Here is a 13,502-nt window from a genome sequence, read left to right as displayed (position 1 = left end):
TGCAGGGTGTACATTTCTATTCTAGAAAGTTCCCTGCCCTCCTTACTCTGGCCTTTTTTGCCCTTAACAGGTAGGGATTACTCTTCATTTTTCCCACAAAGAGTCTGTAGAGGGGACAAGGAGTGTTCTTCCTTCAGAGACAAAAATCTCCTCCTAGTGTAGCTTCTACCTGGCTACAAAGGATTCTACCTGTTGATTTTTAACTGCAAGATTAGGAAGCTTCATTAGCATCTGTTGTCTTCCTTCCTGATGAAGGGAACCTGCAGAGCAAGGAGCAAGTCCATCACCCTGCCATGGCTCAGTGTTTGAGATAACATCCCTCCACCCCACTCCACCCAGACCCCGAAGGCCAACATCCTCTAACTAAAGGAACACCAGCCTTCCAGTGATTCCCAGCCCTTTTATGTTACCTGCCTGGAGACAGGAAATAAAGCTTTTGCTTCGGACTTCTCATCTGGAAGTGCCCAGAGGTAAAAATTAAAAAGCATTAAGATTACTCACCTGCTTTTACAGGTGAGATGCATTAATATGCTTGTCTTTTCAAATTAACATACAACCCAATAAAGGGTTTCAAAATGTCTCTAAATAAAATACAAAAAAGGGCTGGAGATGTGGATCAGTGGTTGAGAGTGCCCCTGATTCAATCACCAGTACCAAAAAAAAAAAAAAAAGTATATTGAAATAAGAAAGTACCAAAAAAAAAAAAGTCACAGGTATATATTAATAAACACTTTTATTGGTATCTTACATAAACTCAGAAGTAAACAAATTATCTTGAGCATTTAATTAGCATTTTGAATAAAAATGTGAGATAGATAAGACCATTTTCTGCTAATGAATCTTATTAATGTCAATAATAATAATGTAAAAGCCTTCTTATATGATTAGCATTCTACATGTAATCTTATATAGTCTTTATAACAAATGTATACCGTCTGTTCTGTTCTCCATTTTGTGGAGAAGATAGAGGCCCCATTTTACAGATAAGAAAACAGAGGCTCAAAGAGGTTGAATAATTTGACCAAGTCATCTAGCTCCTTAAGTATGATTCATATCAAATACAGTTTTATCTTATGTCAAAAACATTACTTTACCCTCCATATGCTATACTGTGTGGTGTCTGCTCTAAGCCTAAATTTCCTTTGGCTAATTTTGACTATAGAATCGTAGAGATCTGGAAATTCTTGACAAACTGCCCCCCACACCCCCACACAGACACGCAAACACACTCCCCATCTACTTTATTCTGGATGGAAAGAAGAACTTTTCTAGATGTCACTAATGCTAGATGACTGGAACAGAGTTGAATGACAGCAAAGCCAGAAGAATGACCCAAAGAAGTTCTTAGGATCTAGGACAGTTGTTTGGGCTGACCATGAACCCAAGCTCCTCAGGCTCCGGCCACCATTCCTTCTGAAGGCCTGTGGCCCTATCATGCTTACCCGCCACATCCATTGCAGGGTTCAGAACTCCCTGACCTGGGAAGTGCCTCTGAATTCAACAGCACCCAGAGGTGCTGCTCGGCTCCATTTCACACTGATCAGTGCTGGGGCAGAGCTTTCTGACGTGAGGCAGGAGACATTTTTAGGCTTCCAGCCAAAGTTGGCTAGGATGATGGAGAGCCTCTATGAAATCGGTAGACTTGACACGATTTAGAAATGATTGCCAAGTGGAATGAAACTCAATACTTTATTTAAAAAACAGCAACAGGGCATTTTGAAGCAGAAGGGCTCTTTGACTCAACAAGTACCCTGGAGACTCCAGTTTTTCAATTCTGGAACCTCAAATATTAGAGCTTACTAGGAGATAAGACCCCTTCCTGAATGCAAGCTTCTTAACCAGAGGTTAGCAACTTGTGGCCCTGAGGCAAAATTTAGCAAAATTTAGGCCCTGTGGTTATTCTAGTGTTAGCCCAATAGTGATAGGGATTTCAAGCTTTGGACAAATTCTAGAATCAGGCCGCAGTGGGCCTTCATTCATCCAGCAATGAATTCAGAGAGGAGCCCCGTGGGAGCTCTCTCCCGAGAGGGAGGCTCCATTTATTTTAACCATTATACTTCCACCAAGAATTCGCTTCCATTGAAGATCCGCCTGGCTCCTGGACAAATCTGAGCCTGAGAGGCTGCTCACTCGCCATGATTGGCAAAGGAAAGCGAACTCCTCACATTGCTAGTTACAATGACAAGAGTTAATAGGCAACGTGTTCACTCAGAGCTTTTATTATTTTTCTCAAGAAAAATTTCAAATCATCAGAGGGTGCAGTGGCACATGCCTCTAATCCCAGTAGCTTGTGAGGCTGAAAGCCAGCCTTAGCAATTTAGCAAGGCCCTAAGCAATTCAGCAAGACCCTCCCTGTCTCAATAAAATAGACAGAAGGGCTGGGGATGTGGCTCAGTGGCCAAGTACCCTGAGCTCAATCCCTGGTACCAAAGAAAAAAAAGTCAATTAGTGGACAAAAACACATTTGAATTCCAGCCTGTCAACATCATATGTATTTCAATTCGTCTGGGTTCGGTGATATACTTTTAAATAGCTCGATCTAAACTAAAGTCAGTAAAAAGGTCAAAATAAAAATTTTAAAAAATCTATTGATGAATGTATTATTGCTGACTAGCATTTGTTTTAGGGTTCTTAAATAAACAAAACAGAAGCAAAGTCCCAAAACTTGGCCTTCTTTTAGTCTTTTTAAGTTGAAGAAAGACATTTATGTAGGGCTCTCTTGGGTAGAGTTGTATTTGGGTAATGGACAGTGGTAACAGTGGCTGGAAGTTTGATATAACTTTTTTTAAAAAATTTTTGAAAACAGATTTTTTTTTCAAGATTCTCTATTAGCTACTAAATAATTACCAAGAAGATTAGATTTTTATACTGTTCCAATGAGTAATATCTCCTTGAAGCAATCCACTCATTCAACATTTATCACCCCTCCAGGGGTACAGTTTCAATACAGTTTGAGATCCATGATGTTTCTGGGTTTCACTTTAGGAAATGCATTTATAAAGAAATATTGGATATGGTAAGGAACTGAATATGACTGAGCCAATAAAAACTATTTTACATAATAACAACACAGCAAATGTTGGTAAGTATTAGTATAATGACATTAGTAAACATTACTTGTGCATAGAAAAGTCTGTTTATAACAGACCTAATTTCTTCCTTGCTTCTACCCTGAGTGGTAGGCGGACAGAGGCATTATGTATCTGAGGGTTTGTGACTTACACAGCCCACAGAACTAGGAAGCAGGGAACCTAGGGCTGTATCTCAGGAGTGCTGTCTGATCTCAGGGCCTTGCTTGACATTTTGCCACCTCAGCCCTAAGGAACTGTCAGTACCGTGGGCTGTTAGGAAGAAAAGAGATAAGTGCAGCCCAAAAGATAACTATTGTTTTCTGTGCCTGGTTTTTTTGGGTACAAAATATAACATACCACTATTGTTTTATGCTGCTTGGTACTGGGAGGTCTGCAGATCAGGCACAGAACATTTCAGTTTAGTTGAGATTTTTCTCTGTCCTTGTGGGGAGTGAAGCTGAGTTTCTCTGATGAAATGCAGAACAGCTGCTCACTTCTGGGAAATAACCACAGCCCACAATCGAGCCCGATAAGAACTCAGAAAGAATTGACTTATTTTGAGCAAAGGTGTCATGAGCTCACAAGGTAGAGGTGAAGCTACAACCAGAAAGTGGGCAACATTCTTGTGTTGGAAACACAGTGACCCCAGCTTTAAAAATCCGAAGACACATAGATGCAAGGCAAATGAGCACACATTGATGCTCACTGTGAACAGAAAACCAAGAGCGATAAAATTAAACAGGTTCTTAAGACAAGAAAAGGAAATGATCAAAATAACCACCAAAGAACAGTAAAATCTAAATCTAGCTTTTTCTTTCCTTCCATTGACATGCTGATATTATTGAAACCTTGTATCAGTCATTTATAGAACTGTAGATCTCTTGGGTTGAGCAGTAAAAGACCATGGCAAAACTTCTTCCAAAGGAGGTTCCAGGGTGCAGGAGTGCAAATCCATACCCCTGGGGAAAAATGTAGCGATGGTAGGGTTTGATGTCAGCAAGCTGCTAGGGGATTCTAGTCATGTAGATGTGAGCCCTTCATGATTCTAAGCTCTAGTTCTTAAAATGCAAAACTGCAATACTAATCCAAAGCACCATTTTGAGGAACAAAGACATAATGAGCAGAGTGCTTTAAAAAATAGTGAGGGTTAAATAAACTCTGGCTATTATTTTTTCCACATGAGCTTTCCTAAGCTCTCCTATACTGCTAGAGGCATGTGGTTTAAATAAGGAAAACATATGACAGAAAGCCAGATAGGAATAAGAGGATCCCAAACTCTGGCAAGAAGTTAAGAAGTTAAGTAATTTTTCCAGCATCGCTTAACTATTAGAGCTCAACGAAAACCAGGCCTGTTTTATTTCAGAACTCCTGCTTTTTCCTACCTCATTATGCTCCAATAAATGAGATGATCTGTAAGCAATTGAAAGGTGATAATTACATCTATGATTTCCTTTGCTTTCAAGTGTCACATCTCAGCTATATTACCTTTGTGCCCATGGATAAAGGCCTACCTGCTGCAGCAGTGTTGTGACCTGGCTTGAATACACCCATCCTCCCCTACCTTCATGCTTTGGTCAGGGAAGTGGGGCAGGAGCTGTACAGAACCCTGCAGCCCCACCAGGTGAATCCAGGACCCAGAGCCACCAGGCTAATCCTAACTTGAGCCACCTCTGGTGAAGGCACTTTGCATCACACTTAGCCACACACTTTACATCACATCCAGTGAGGAATGAAGTTACTATTTCAAAACCCGGAGGGAGAATGTAGTTAGGAGAGTGGATATAGGATTTACTGTAAAGGCTATTTCTTATGTACGTTTTCTTCCCCACATGGTGGGAAGGATACGTGAGAGGGAGAAAATATTCAAGTAAATATGGTATGGCGGTAAGAGTCTGTAATCTGAGCCTGGTGTCTCAAGGGAAAGTTCTTAGCTGTGTGGCCCCTGGGCAAGAATTACCCCATCTTTATCCCAGTTGCTCTCTCCCAGGCTTGGCTTGGAATTCCAGACAGAGGGCTTTTTTTAACCCCTCCTCTGCTTCCTTTTCTGCTTGAGTGCTGCTGCTGCTGCTGCTGCAGGGTAATCACTCTTCCTGTTTTGGTTAGTTTGGTGCCTCTGACTGTATGTAGGAGGGCAGTTCTAGAAAATAGGTAGGAAAGGACCAAGTGCGCATTCTAACATCTGAACTATCCGGACCACTGTCAGTAAGAGACATCCTAGTTTTTCTGGACGTGGCCGAAATCAGCTTACTTCATCAAGGAGTCTAAATTGAAGCCCAGGGTTTAATGACTAATTAAAGTCACCCAAGTCCCAGCAGGATGTGCAGAGTCACACATTAGAGCTGGGATCTCAGAGCAGTCAAGACTTGCATGAGTTGCAAATGTGGTCAGTGGAAATGAACTCTCAATTCGGCTCCGCAGCACGTGACTTCCTACTTCTGTAAGGTACTTCCAAAGGACTTCCTCTGTAAAACCAGCCTGAGTCCCGGGAGGTTTCCTTCAGCCCGTAGCTAAGTTTACTTTCAGCCAGGACAGAAGTTTTCCCTGAGATACAGTGTTAGTTTCCTTTTTTTTCTTTTTTTTTTTCTCTTTCCTCTGCTATTGCCAGCATGCAAGGATCTCGTGGCTCCTGTCCGTGATCGGAAACTGAACACAGTGGTGCAGATCTCTGTAATCCACCCCGCGGAGCAGAGTCTGATAAGATACTCCAGCACTGAAATTGTGGAGGTGAGCATGCTGTGTGCCTGCATTTCTCTGTCTCTCTCTTTCTCTCTCCCTTTCTCCCCTCCTCACCCTCCCACCTGCCTCCTGTCACCTTTTGAGCAAACAGCTCAGGGTCTGTAGCCATGCTGTTACTGTCCTCTGTCATTAAGGAACGCCTACCTGAGGTTAGTAAGCCTGCACTGGTAACTCACCAGAATAAACACAGCGGGAAACTTAACCTTTTTCAATGAAAGATTGTATTTTTCTTCCGAAGATAGGAAAGTTTCTCCTTTGAATCCCCAAATAGACATTAGAATGGAGAGAGGGGGAAATATAGAGAGAGATTTTAAATGAAAGAGAAAGAACATTTATTTTAGGGAAGAGTTGTAAAGTACCCATAGAAGTTCTAAACAAGGTAAGTGTTTTTGCTCTTTTTTTTTTCCCCCTGTATTCTTCAGTCCGATTGTGGAAACTTTAGATTCTTTGCTGTGTGTGTATTTTTCAAAGTCCAATGCTTTTTTCAAAGAAAGGTAGGTGATTGATTTGTGAAACTGTAACGTTTCCAGGATGAAGGTGTAAATATTACTCATCCGATGAGAGATTTCCTATTTACATTTATTGTTACTAATATGGCCTTCAGAATGTGTCAAGAGGAAACTCGTTATTGTGCTGGATCAGATTCAAAAGAGGAAGTGTTTCCCTTTTGATTATTTTGTTCAGATCACGTATTTCAGGACCTTGGTGAAGAGAGGTACTTCTGGGCACATCTGGAGCTGGGGAAAGTAGACTCTAAACTCCTTCAGGTTTGCTTGTTTTTCTTAGACTTGTGAGCTGCGTCTGTTTAGAACCAGGAATTTCTCTGTAAGAACTTAAGCAGCCTGCCCCAGACCTGGCTGGCTCAGAGCTGCCCGTCTGCTTTGATGCGGTTGGCGGAATAAATGATTCAGACCAGTCACTTCTATAATAGGAATGACCCAGATATCCATGCAGCCCTGAGTCTGCCCTTTGAAAACCTTAGGTTCCTGTGCCAGTGTAATGTATAGTTCATGTTGCATTTAATTAACAAAAATAATCTTATTCATCTAAAGATAGCTTGGCTAAACTTGTAAAATTGTTGACATCCAATTTTTTTCCAATCATTATTCTAAATTAGTAATTTTCAAAATATTACCAAAAACTTAAAAGAATTTATTTATTTATGAAATTCCCTTTGCCCCATTTTTTACTGTGATAAAACACACATATCATAAAATATACCACTTTAAACATAAAAATGATTTATGTTTGCAAATTTCAAAATTTTATATTTGAACACACATTGCTATTTTTGGCTGTTTTATTCACTTAAGTGTTTGACACCATAATAAGCAAAAAGTATTTGTTGAGTAAAAGAATGGATAAATGAATGAATCGTGTGGGCTTTCAGAAATTTCTGTAGAAAATTGCTTTATAGACCCCAAGCAAATATTCCCATGATATTCAGATATGTATGTCTATGTGTATATATACATAATTTAGTGTTGGATGTCAGCTCCTTAAGATTAAATCTTGGGGCATTGAAATATTCTGTATATTGCTTCCTGAGCTAGTTATTTCATAGTCCCCAATCTATCGTATTTAAATTTTCTTTCATTAAGTTTTTAAGTTGGTCTAGGGAAAAAAAAAAAGGCCACAGCTGATCATTTAAAAACAAGCAGATCCTCTCAGAGCATGGCTTTCAGTTGAATCATAGCAAGGGAAAAAATGAACATCATAAGATTACCAAATGGCTGTTTTTGAGAAAATAACTTCATGTTAGTTTTATCAGTCACTATCTTGGATTATTCACATAAATTATAGGTTATAGCTATTAAATATATTTTAAATGGACTGACTGCTGGCACATTCTGCATATAATGAAATAAATTGTTTTTCATGTCTCATGATTAGCAGCTCCGACAGTGATACAAGTCTATCTACCATCAACAGCTGTACCAGTGCTCTGGGGCCCTGGGTCTCCTTGTTGCCTATGAGCAACATTTGGCAATTCAGATCTGTCTTCTAATAGAACTATTTCCTAGAAAAAGAGCCTCAGACACACTTTCTGCATTCTCATGTGTCACCGTGTGTTGCTGACTGCAGTTGCTGCCTTATTGGATACAACTTGTCTGCTTGTGTGTTTCAGGGGACAAGAGACCCACTGTTTTTGACTGGTGTCACATTCCCATCCGAGTATCCCATATATGAAGAGACCAAAATAAAACTAACAGTCTATGATGTCAAGGACAAGTCTCATGACACTGTAAGTACTTGTGCTTCTTTCTTTCTTTAGTAAAAGAAGGAGTTAGTTATGCTTTTTCAAACTACTGGACTTTGGATACAATTGGCATTTTTCAGAGAGGGTATTTGTACTGCATTCATGCTTGTCTTATGTTTATAGTTTGCTGGGTGTTTGTCAAATTCGCTTGGTTTATTGCCAAATTGGCAATTGGTTTCAGAGCAGAAGCTTTCAGAACAGATTTTTCTCTTTTTTAGGGAAGCTGACTTGATCTCTTGGTTTGCGTTTTTGTTGTTGATGTTGTTTAAAGCTAAGTGGGTGATAATGTGGCCAGAAAGCAAATAGAAAAGATTTAATAATATTTAAAAACTTTCAAGATATTGTAATTATTCTAAAGGCATGGATTGACAACATACCCTACTTTTAAACTTTATTATTCTTTTAAATACTGTAGATAAACTTCTTCTCTTTTCCCTGACATTTTTATTGGCACCAAAGCTAAAAAGTATTGGGAATCACTAGGCAGAAACTCTAATTGGCCTCTTTACATCAAGGCCATGCAACGACCCAATGGTCTTCTGTCCCAGATACTTCCGCCTGGTTTGAATTTCTTTCCAACTGAATCATCTCTCCTGGTTAGACAACGGGGTACCAAGGCACTATCCCTAGGGGCTACTCTTAAAACTCCTGGACAGGACAGAATGCTCTTGGGGAGATATTGAAAAGAAGGAAGAAGTACTTTCCTTTATATCTATCCCCTTAGAATGAACTTTTGTGTTGTCAGGGCAGGGAAACTATGGAATCATCAATGGTGGTCAATAGTGAAGTAAGAGACAGGAAAGGCTTTGATGGCAGGTGGGGACTTTGATGGAAGCTAAGGGATACTGCCGGGCCTATAGAAGAGCACAGTGCCTCATGCAGGGGAAATTTGCTTTAAACACTGCCCATACTGAGGCATTTCTGTTTGATCCATGGTAACTTTTACCCGTCTTTCCATTCTTCACTGGTAGGTGTATGACACAGGTAGAAGGAGCTTCCTTTCTGCCCAGTGCTGGGGATATTTAGTAATGTATACTGAAGGGATTTCAACTCATCTTAGCCCCAGAAAAGATCACTTCTTCAAAATGGTAGAACAGAGTCTCATTTCAACACACCACAGGAACATGCTATAGAAATAGGCATGGCGGTCTGGTGGGTTTGTAAGAGGGCAGGTTCTACAGTGACACTGGGTGGTTTTGTGTCCCTTAACAGCTTTGTGACTGTGGGAGAGTTAATTTCCAGTGCTGCTGCTTCCTCTTTTATAATACTCACCTTGGGAAACTGTTATATGGGTGAAATAAATTCATACACATAAGCTGTATAGAAGACTGGGGCTGCAGCTGCTGCTGCTGTTGGTATTGCTGTTGGGCTGCTGCCTGACGGTGCCTCCTAAATAGTAAAAATCAAACAAGGGGCTCTCTACCAATGTCTTTTCCTGTATTTACTAACTTGGTCATAAGTGGTCCCACATTTGTTGTTTCTGACATCTTTGAAAAAAGGGCAAGAATTTGGGTTAAAACCACAACTGAAAAATATTTGTTTGGGAGCTTTGTCTTTTATTCTCAATTTGTGAGATAAATGTGGAAAAGTGGTTGACTGTGAGTGTGGCTCTGGACCTGTTGTGACAGAAGTTCTCCAAAGCCCTCACGTATGGCCGGTTTTGAAACTTCCAATCAGAGAAGAGAGAAAGGGAGAGAAAGGGAGAAAAATCACGAAGTTGGGGAGGAGGGAGCTCTGGGTCTTCAGAAAGGGTGATAGAACTGTGCAGAGGAGGAATAAGCAGAGAATGACCAGAAGGAAAGGGAAAGCAAGCAGAAACGACAAGATTTCATGTTCTGCAATGCTCATGGTTAAGTGCAATCCTCCAGCAGCTCCAGGGTATAGGCAGGACAGACAATGTGAAAGGGCCAGAGTTATAGGCATACACCATGCTACACAGCTGGTGATATTGCCCTGAGCACTTGGTTTTGTTAAGGATTTAGAAATATCCCTGCTCGAAGTATTAAATACTGAAGGTGTTTGTATTCCCTTCAAGTCCCTTCATTTAAAATGTGCATGCATATTAATGCTCCAGAGATAAACAATTTGCTTACTCATTAATTATGCTTTTTGTTGACTCCAGTTCTGGAAACTAATTATTTGGGGTCTTTTAAAGACTTTCTTCCTTGATCAGAAGTGTTATCACATGAAAATATTGGACGAACTGGAATCCCTGCTGTGAAATAAAATTTTTTAAATTTGAACATACTTAAGAAATGCAACTGGCTTTCATTTACCAAGTGCTGTTAATTAAGGCATAACCTCTTCCTTAAAGTAGCTAACAGTTAGCTCCAGTGATGGAAGTGTAAATAGAAACACAGTTCATTGATATGCTAATAGGCCCTGTGGACTGGTAGTCTTTATCCTGGAATTTTTTCCCCCTGAATTCTTACTTTTTCCTTGGAGGTGGGTGGCCCGGAGAGGAAAAAAGGATTTAAAATACAGCTATTAATTGTAAGCACTTAAAAGCCCAAATGCCTGAAGATCATAATACTTTTAAGGTATAAGCAATGAGACTCTGAATTATGTTATTTTAAAAATAATGTTACATGCATGCCTTTAAATGTCTTTTAACTGGCTGGTTCTTGCAAATCATTGCTTATACTACACTGGCCCATAACCATCAGATCTTCTCTACTGGTTGATTGCCAATTAGTTAAGTCCAATGACTAAGTTGCTTCTGTTTTCCTATTGACCTTATGATTACTTAGGATTAATTGGGCAAATAAATATGTTACTTTACCCTTTCAAATTCGCTTACATACATACTAGTCTTAGATATTTTTAAAGAGAAGTAATGACTTTTCCTCTGTGTCCTTGACACAGCAACTACTTTGCTAACTACTTATTGTTCTTGTACACTTCTAAAAATCCAGACCTAGATTGATCATCCTTGGTGACTTTAGTAGAAATGCAATTGATCATCATAACAAATGGGAAGAGTCTAACTGTTGATTTAGAATGGCTTTCCTTTCCTCCTACTACATCCTTCATCTTTCAATTCTGTGCTGAGTCCCTCTCTGAGGTGGATGGATAGAAAAGGCTTGGCAGATGGAGGTGAGTCGAGTTCTGGGGGCTATTAGCATCCTTAATAGGATTCAAGTGACATTTTGATTATTTTCCTCATTATGAGGGAATCATTTTTTTTCAGGATGGGCTGCTCCAACATTCAGCTTTTTGGTGGGGTCTTTAAAGCCTGAAATTAAAGCCCATGGCTGGAAGAAGAAAGCCCAAGTTCTTTTCAGTGAAGTTGATGTCTGGAGATTTCACAATTGTACATCCCACTTCAAATCTCCTGGAAACTGAAATGTGGACAAACATGTTTTCAGAACATTATTTACAGTCTTAGGGAGTCAGGGTGAGAATTTGAGGTTTTCCCATGTCACAGTGGAAACTTCAGAACAAGGAATAACTTAGAAAGCAAAGACTAGCATTATCAAAATCTGCCCCTTTCCTCCTTCCTCCCATGCAAGTAGGTATTTTTGAAGGTAGGACAAAGCTCTTTCAGATCCCCACTGAGGACAGCCAGCCATCAAAACTGCAAACATATGACTAGGTTACGAAGTTGTTTTTGCCCATCCTCGAAATGTGAATTTCTGCTGTGTTTTGCAGAAGTGCACATTGACCCTGTTCTTTTTACTCTGGGGGTAAATAGATGTTTGCTGTATCCTCATTAACTTATAGGAAAACATCCAGATGCCAGTAGACACTGAACATTTCTCAGGTAAGGATATATACCTGGAGATGTTTTTTATTACCAATTGCTAGCAACCCTCATTAGAACCTTTTAGAAAAGTGAACTTCTCAAGATTGGGTGTAAATTTATTGAATTTTGTGTGTTATATGCACAAGGCACTCTGGTTATGATATGATTTCCTAGACAGTAGTATCTAGTTTACTGTTTTCATTTTTTTTTCCCCTAGGGAAAATAAAAGTATTTTGTGTTTAGAATAATTTGACTTTGCTTGGTGTTCTAAACTGGCTTCTGAAGAACTTTAAGTCCTAACTATGTTTGTTGAGGTTTAAATTCCGCTGGCTGTTTTTCCTCTTGATCTGCATGACATGAAACTGTGAGTGAGGAAAAAGAAATTGAGATTTCCAGTTACTAAGTAAATACCAAACACTATGTTTAATATGTGATGCAGGGTTTCCTCTTTAACCCCCATGTAACTCCTTTGAAGAAAGTGTTATTATGCCCATTTTCAAGATGAAAGAAACTGATATTCTGAGATATTTCAGCCAGGTCAGAGATCCCTCTTATTTTTTTCAGCCTATGTAATGGCACAAACATCGTTGATAGGTTTCCCTTCACTTTTACCCTACAGTATAGCACCTTTACTTTAGCTGATATTTTGAAACACTCCCTTTATTTGGAGTTTAATAGTTGATTGAGGAAAAAAGTCAGTATTTTTAAGTGTAGGGAAAAAGATCCATACCCTAAATATTTAAGCCCTTAAACATGTATAATTTAATTTCAGATGTTCAAATAAAGTTTATAATGAAGTGGCCAACTCCTATTGATGGAAAAAAATGTCCATTAATATTGTGAAATGCCTCAATTTATGGCTCAAATTTTGCTTTCCGCTTCCTGGCTTTGTTTTTCCCTTCCCTACGTTCTGTGTGGTCTTGAGCTTGGCCATGTGCCCTGCCTTTGCCTTTTGGAAGCTCCTGTCTCTGTTGTCACTTGATCTGTGATGGGAGTTACCGATTCTATGTAGAAGGAGCTCAGGTTTCTTAAATGTTACTTAGTCGCATTTAAGTAAGTTCACTTTCTTTCTACCTGCCGAAGAGTAGCATATATTTTTGCAAAGGCATATGTATTTTTTATTGAGGCATAATTTGCATAGAATAATATAGACAGATATCCAGTGTTTGGTTTGATGAATTTGACATTCACATGTGCCCAGGTAGACATTTTGTTTATTCCAGAAGTCCCCTTGCCACCCAATACAACTCGAGGCAGCCACTTTCCTATAGATTTGTTTTGCTCTTTGTGGAAATTTGCATGAATGAAATCATGCAGAATGTGTGCTTCCAGTAGCTGGTGTCCTTTGCTTTACAGGTTGTTTAGATTTATTCATTTGTTGCATGAATCAATAGCTCATTCCTCTAATTGCTAAATGGCATTCTGTTCTAGTGATATGCCACAATTTTTTTTACACATTTTCTTATTCAAAGACATTTAGATTGCTTCTGGTTTTTGATAATGATGAATGAAACATCAATAAAAATTTGTGTACAAATATTTTTTGAATAAATGCTTTTATTCTTTTGAGTAAAATCTGAGGAATATAATTGTGAGATTATAAGAGAGACTCATGTTTAATGTTCCTAAAAGCTGTCAAAGTGTTTTTCAAATTTGTTATATGACTATATACTCCTAATTATAGTAATAT

General features: G+C 39.2%; 1 protein-coding gene across 2 annotated transcripts in view; it reads left to right on the top strand.

The window, feature by feature from the left end:
• Inpp4b (inositol polyphosphate-4-phosphatase type II B) overlaps nt 1–13,502 on the top strand; it is a 729,464-nt gene that overhangs the window by 403,571 nt on the left and 312,391 nt on the right. The window contains exons 7-8 of one of the 2 annotated variants that reach the window (XM_048813449.1): nt 5,677–5,795; nt 7,936–8,052. In XM_048813449.1, coding sequence (XP_048669406.1) covers nt 5,677–5,795; nt 7,936–8,052 — 236 coding nt within the window. The remainder of the gene's footprint in view (nt 1–5,676; nt 5,796–7,935; nt 8,053–13,502) is intronic. The other variant, XM_048813450.1, reaches the window with a different exon arrangement.

Source organism: Marmota marmota, unplaced genomic scaffold (genome assembly GCF_001458135.2).
Source record: "Marmota marmota marmota unplaced genomic scaffold, marMar, whole genome shotgun sequence".
Lineage (NCBI taxonomy): Eukaryota > Metazoa > Chordata > Mammalia > Rodentia > Sciuridae > Marmota > Marmota marmota.
Note: the sequence above shows the minus strand (reverse complement) of the source record. Positions and strands in the feature narration are given on the sequence as shown.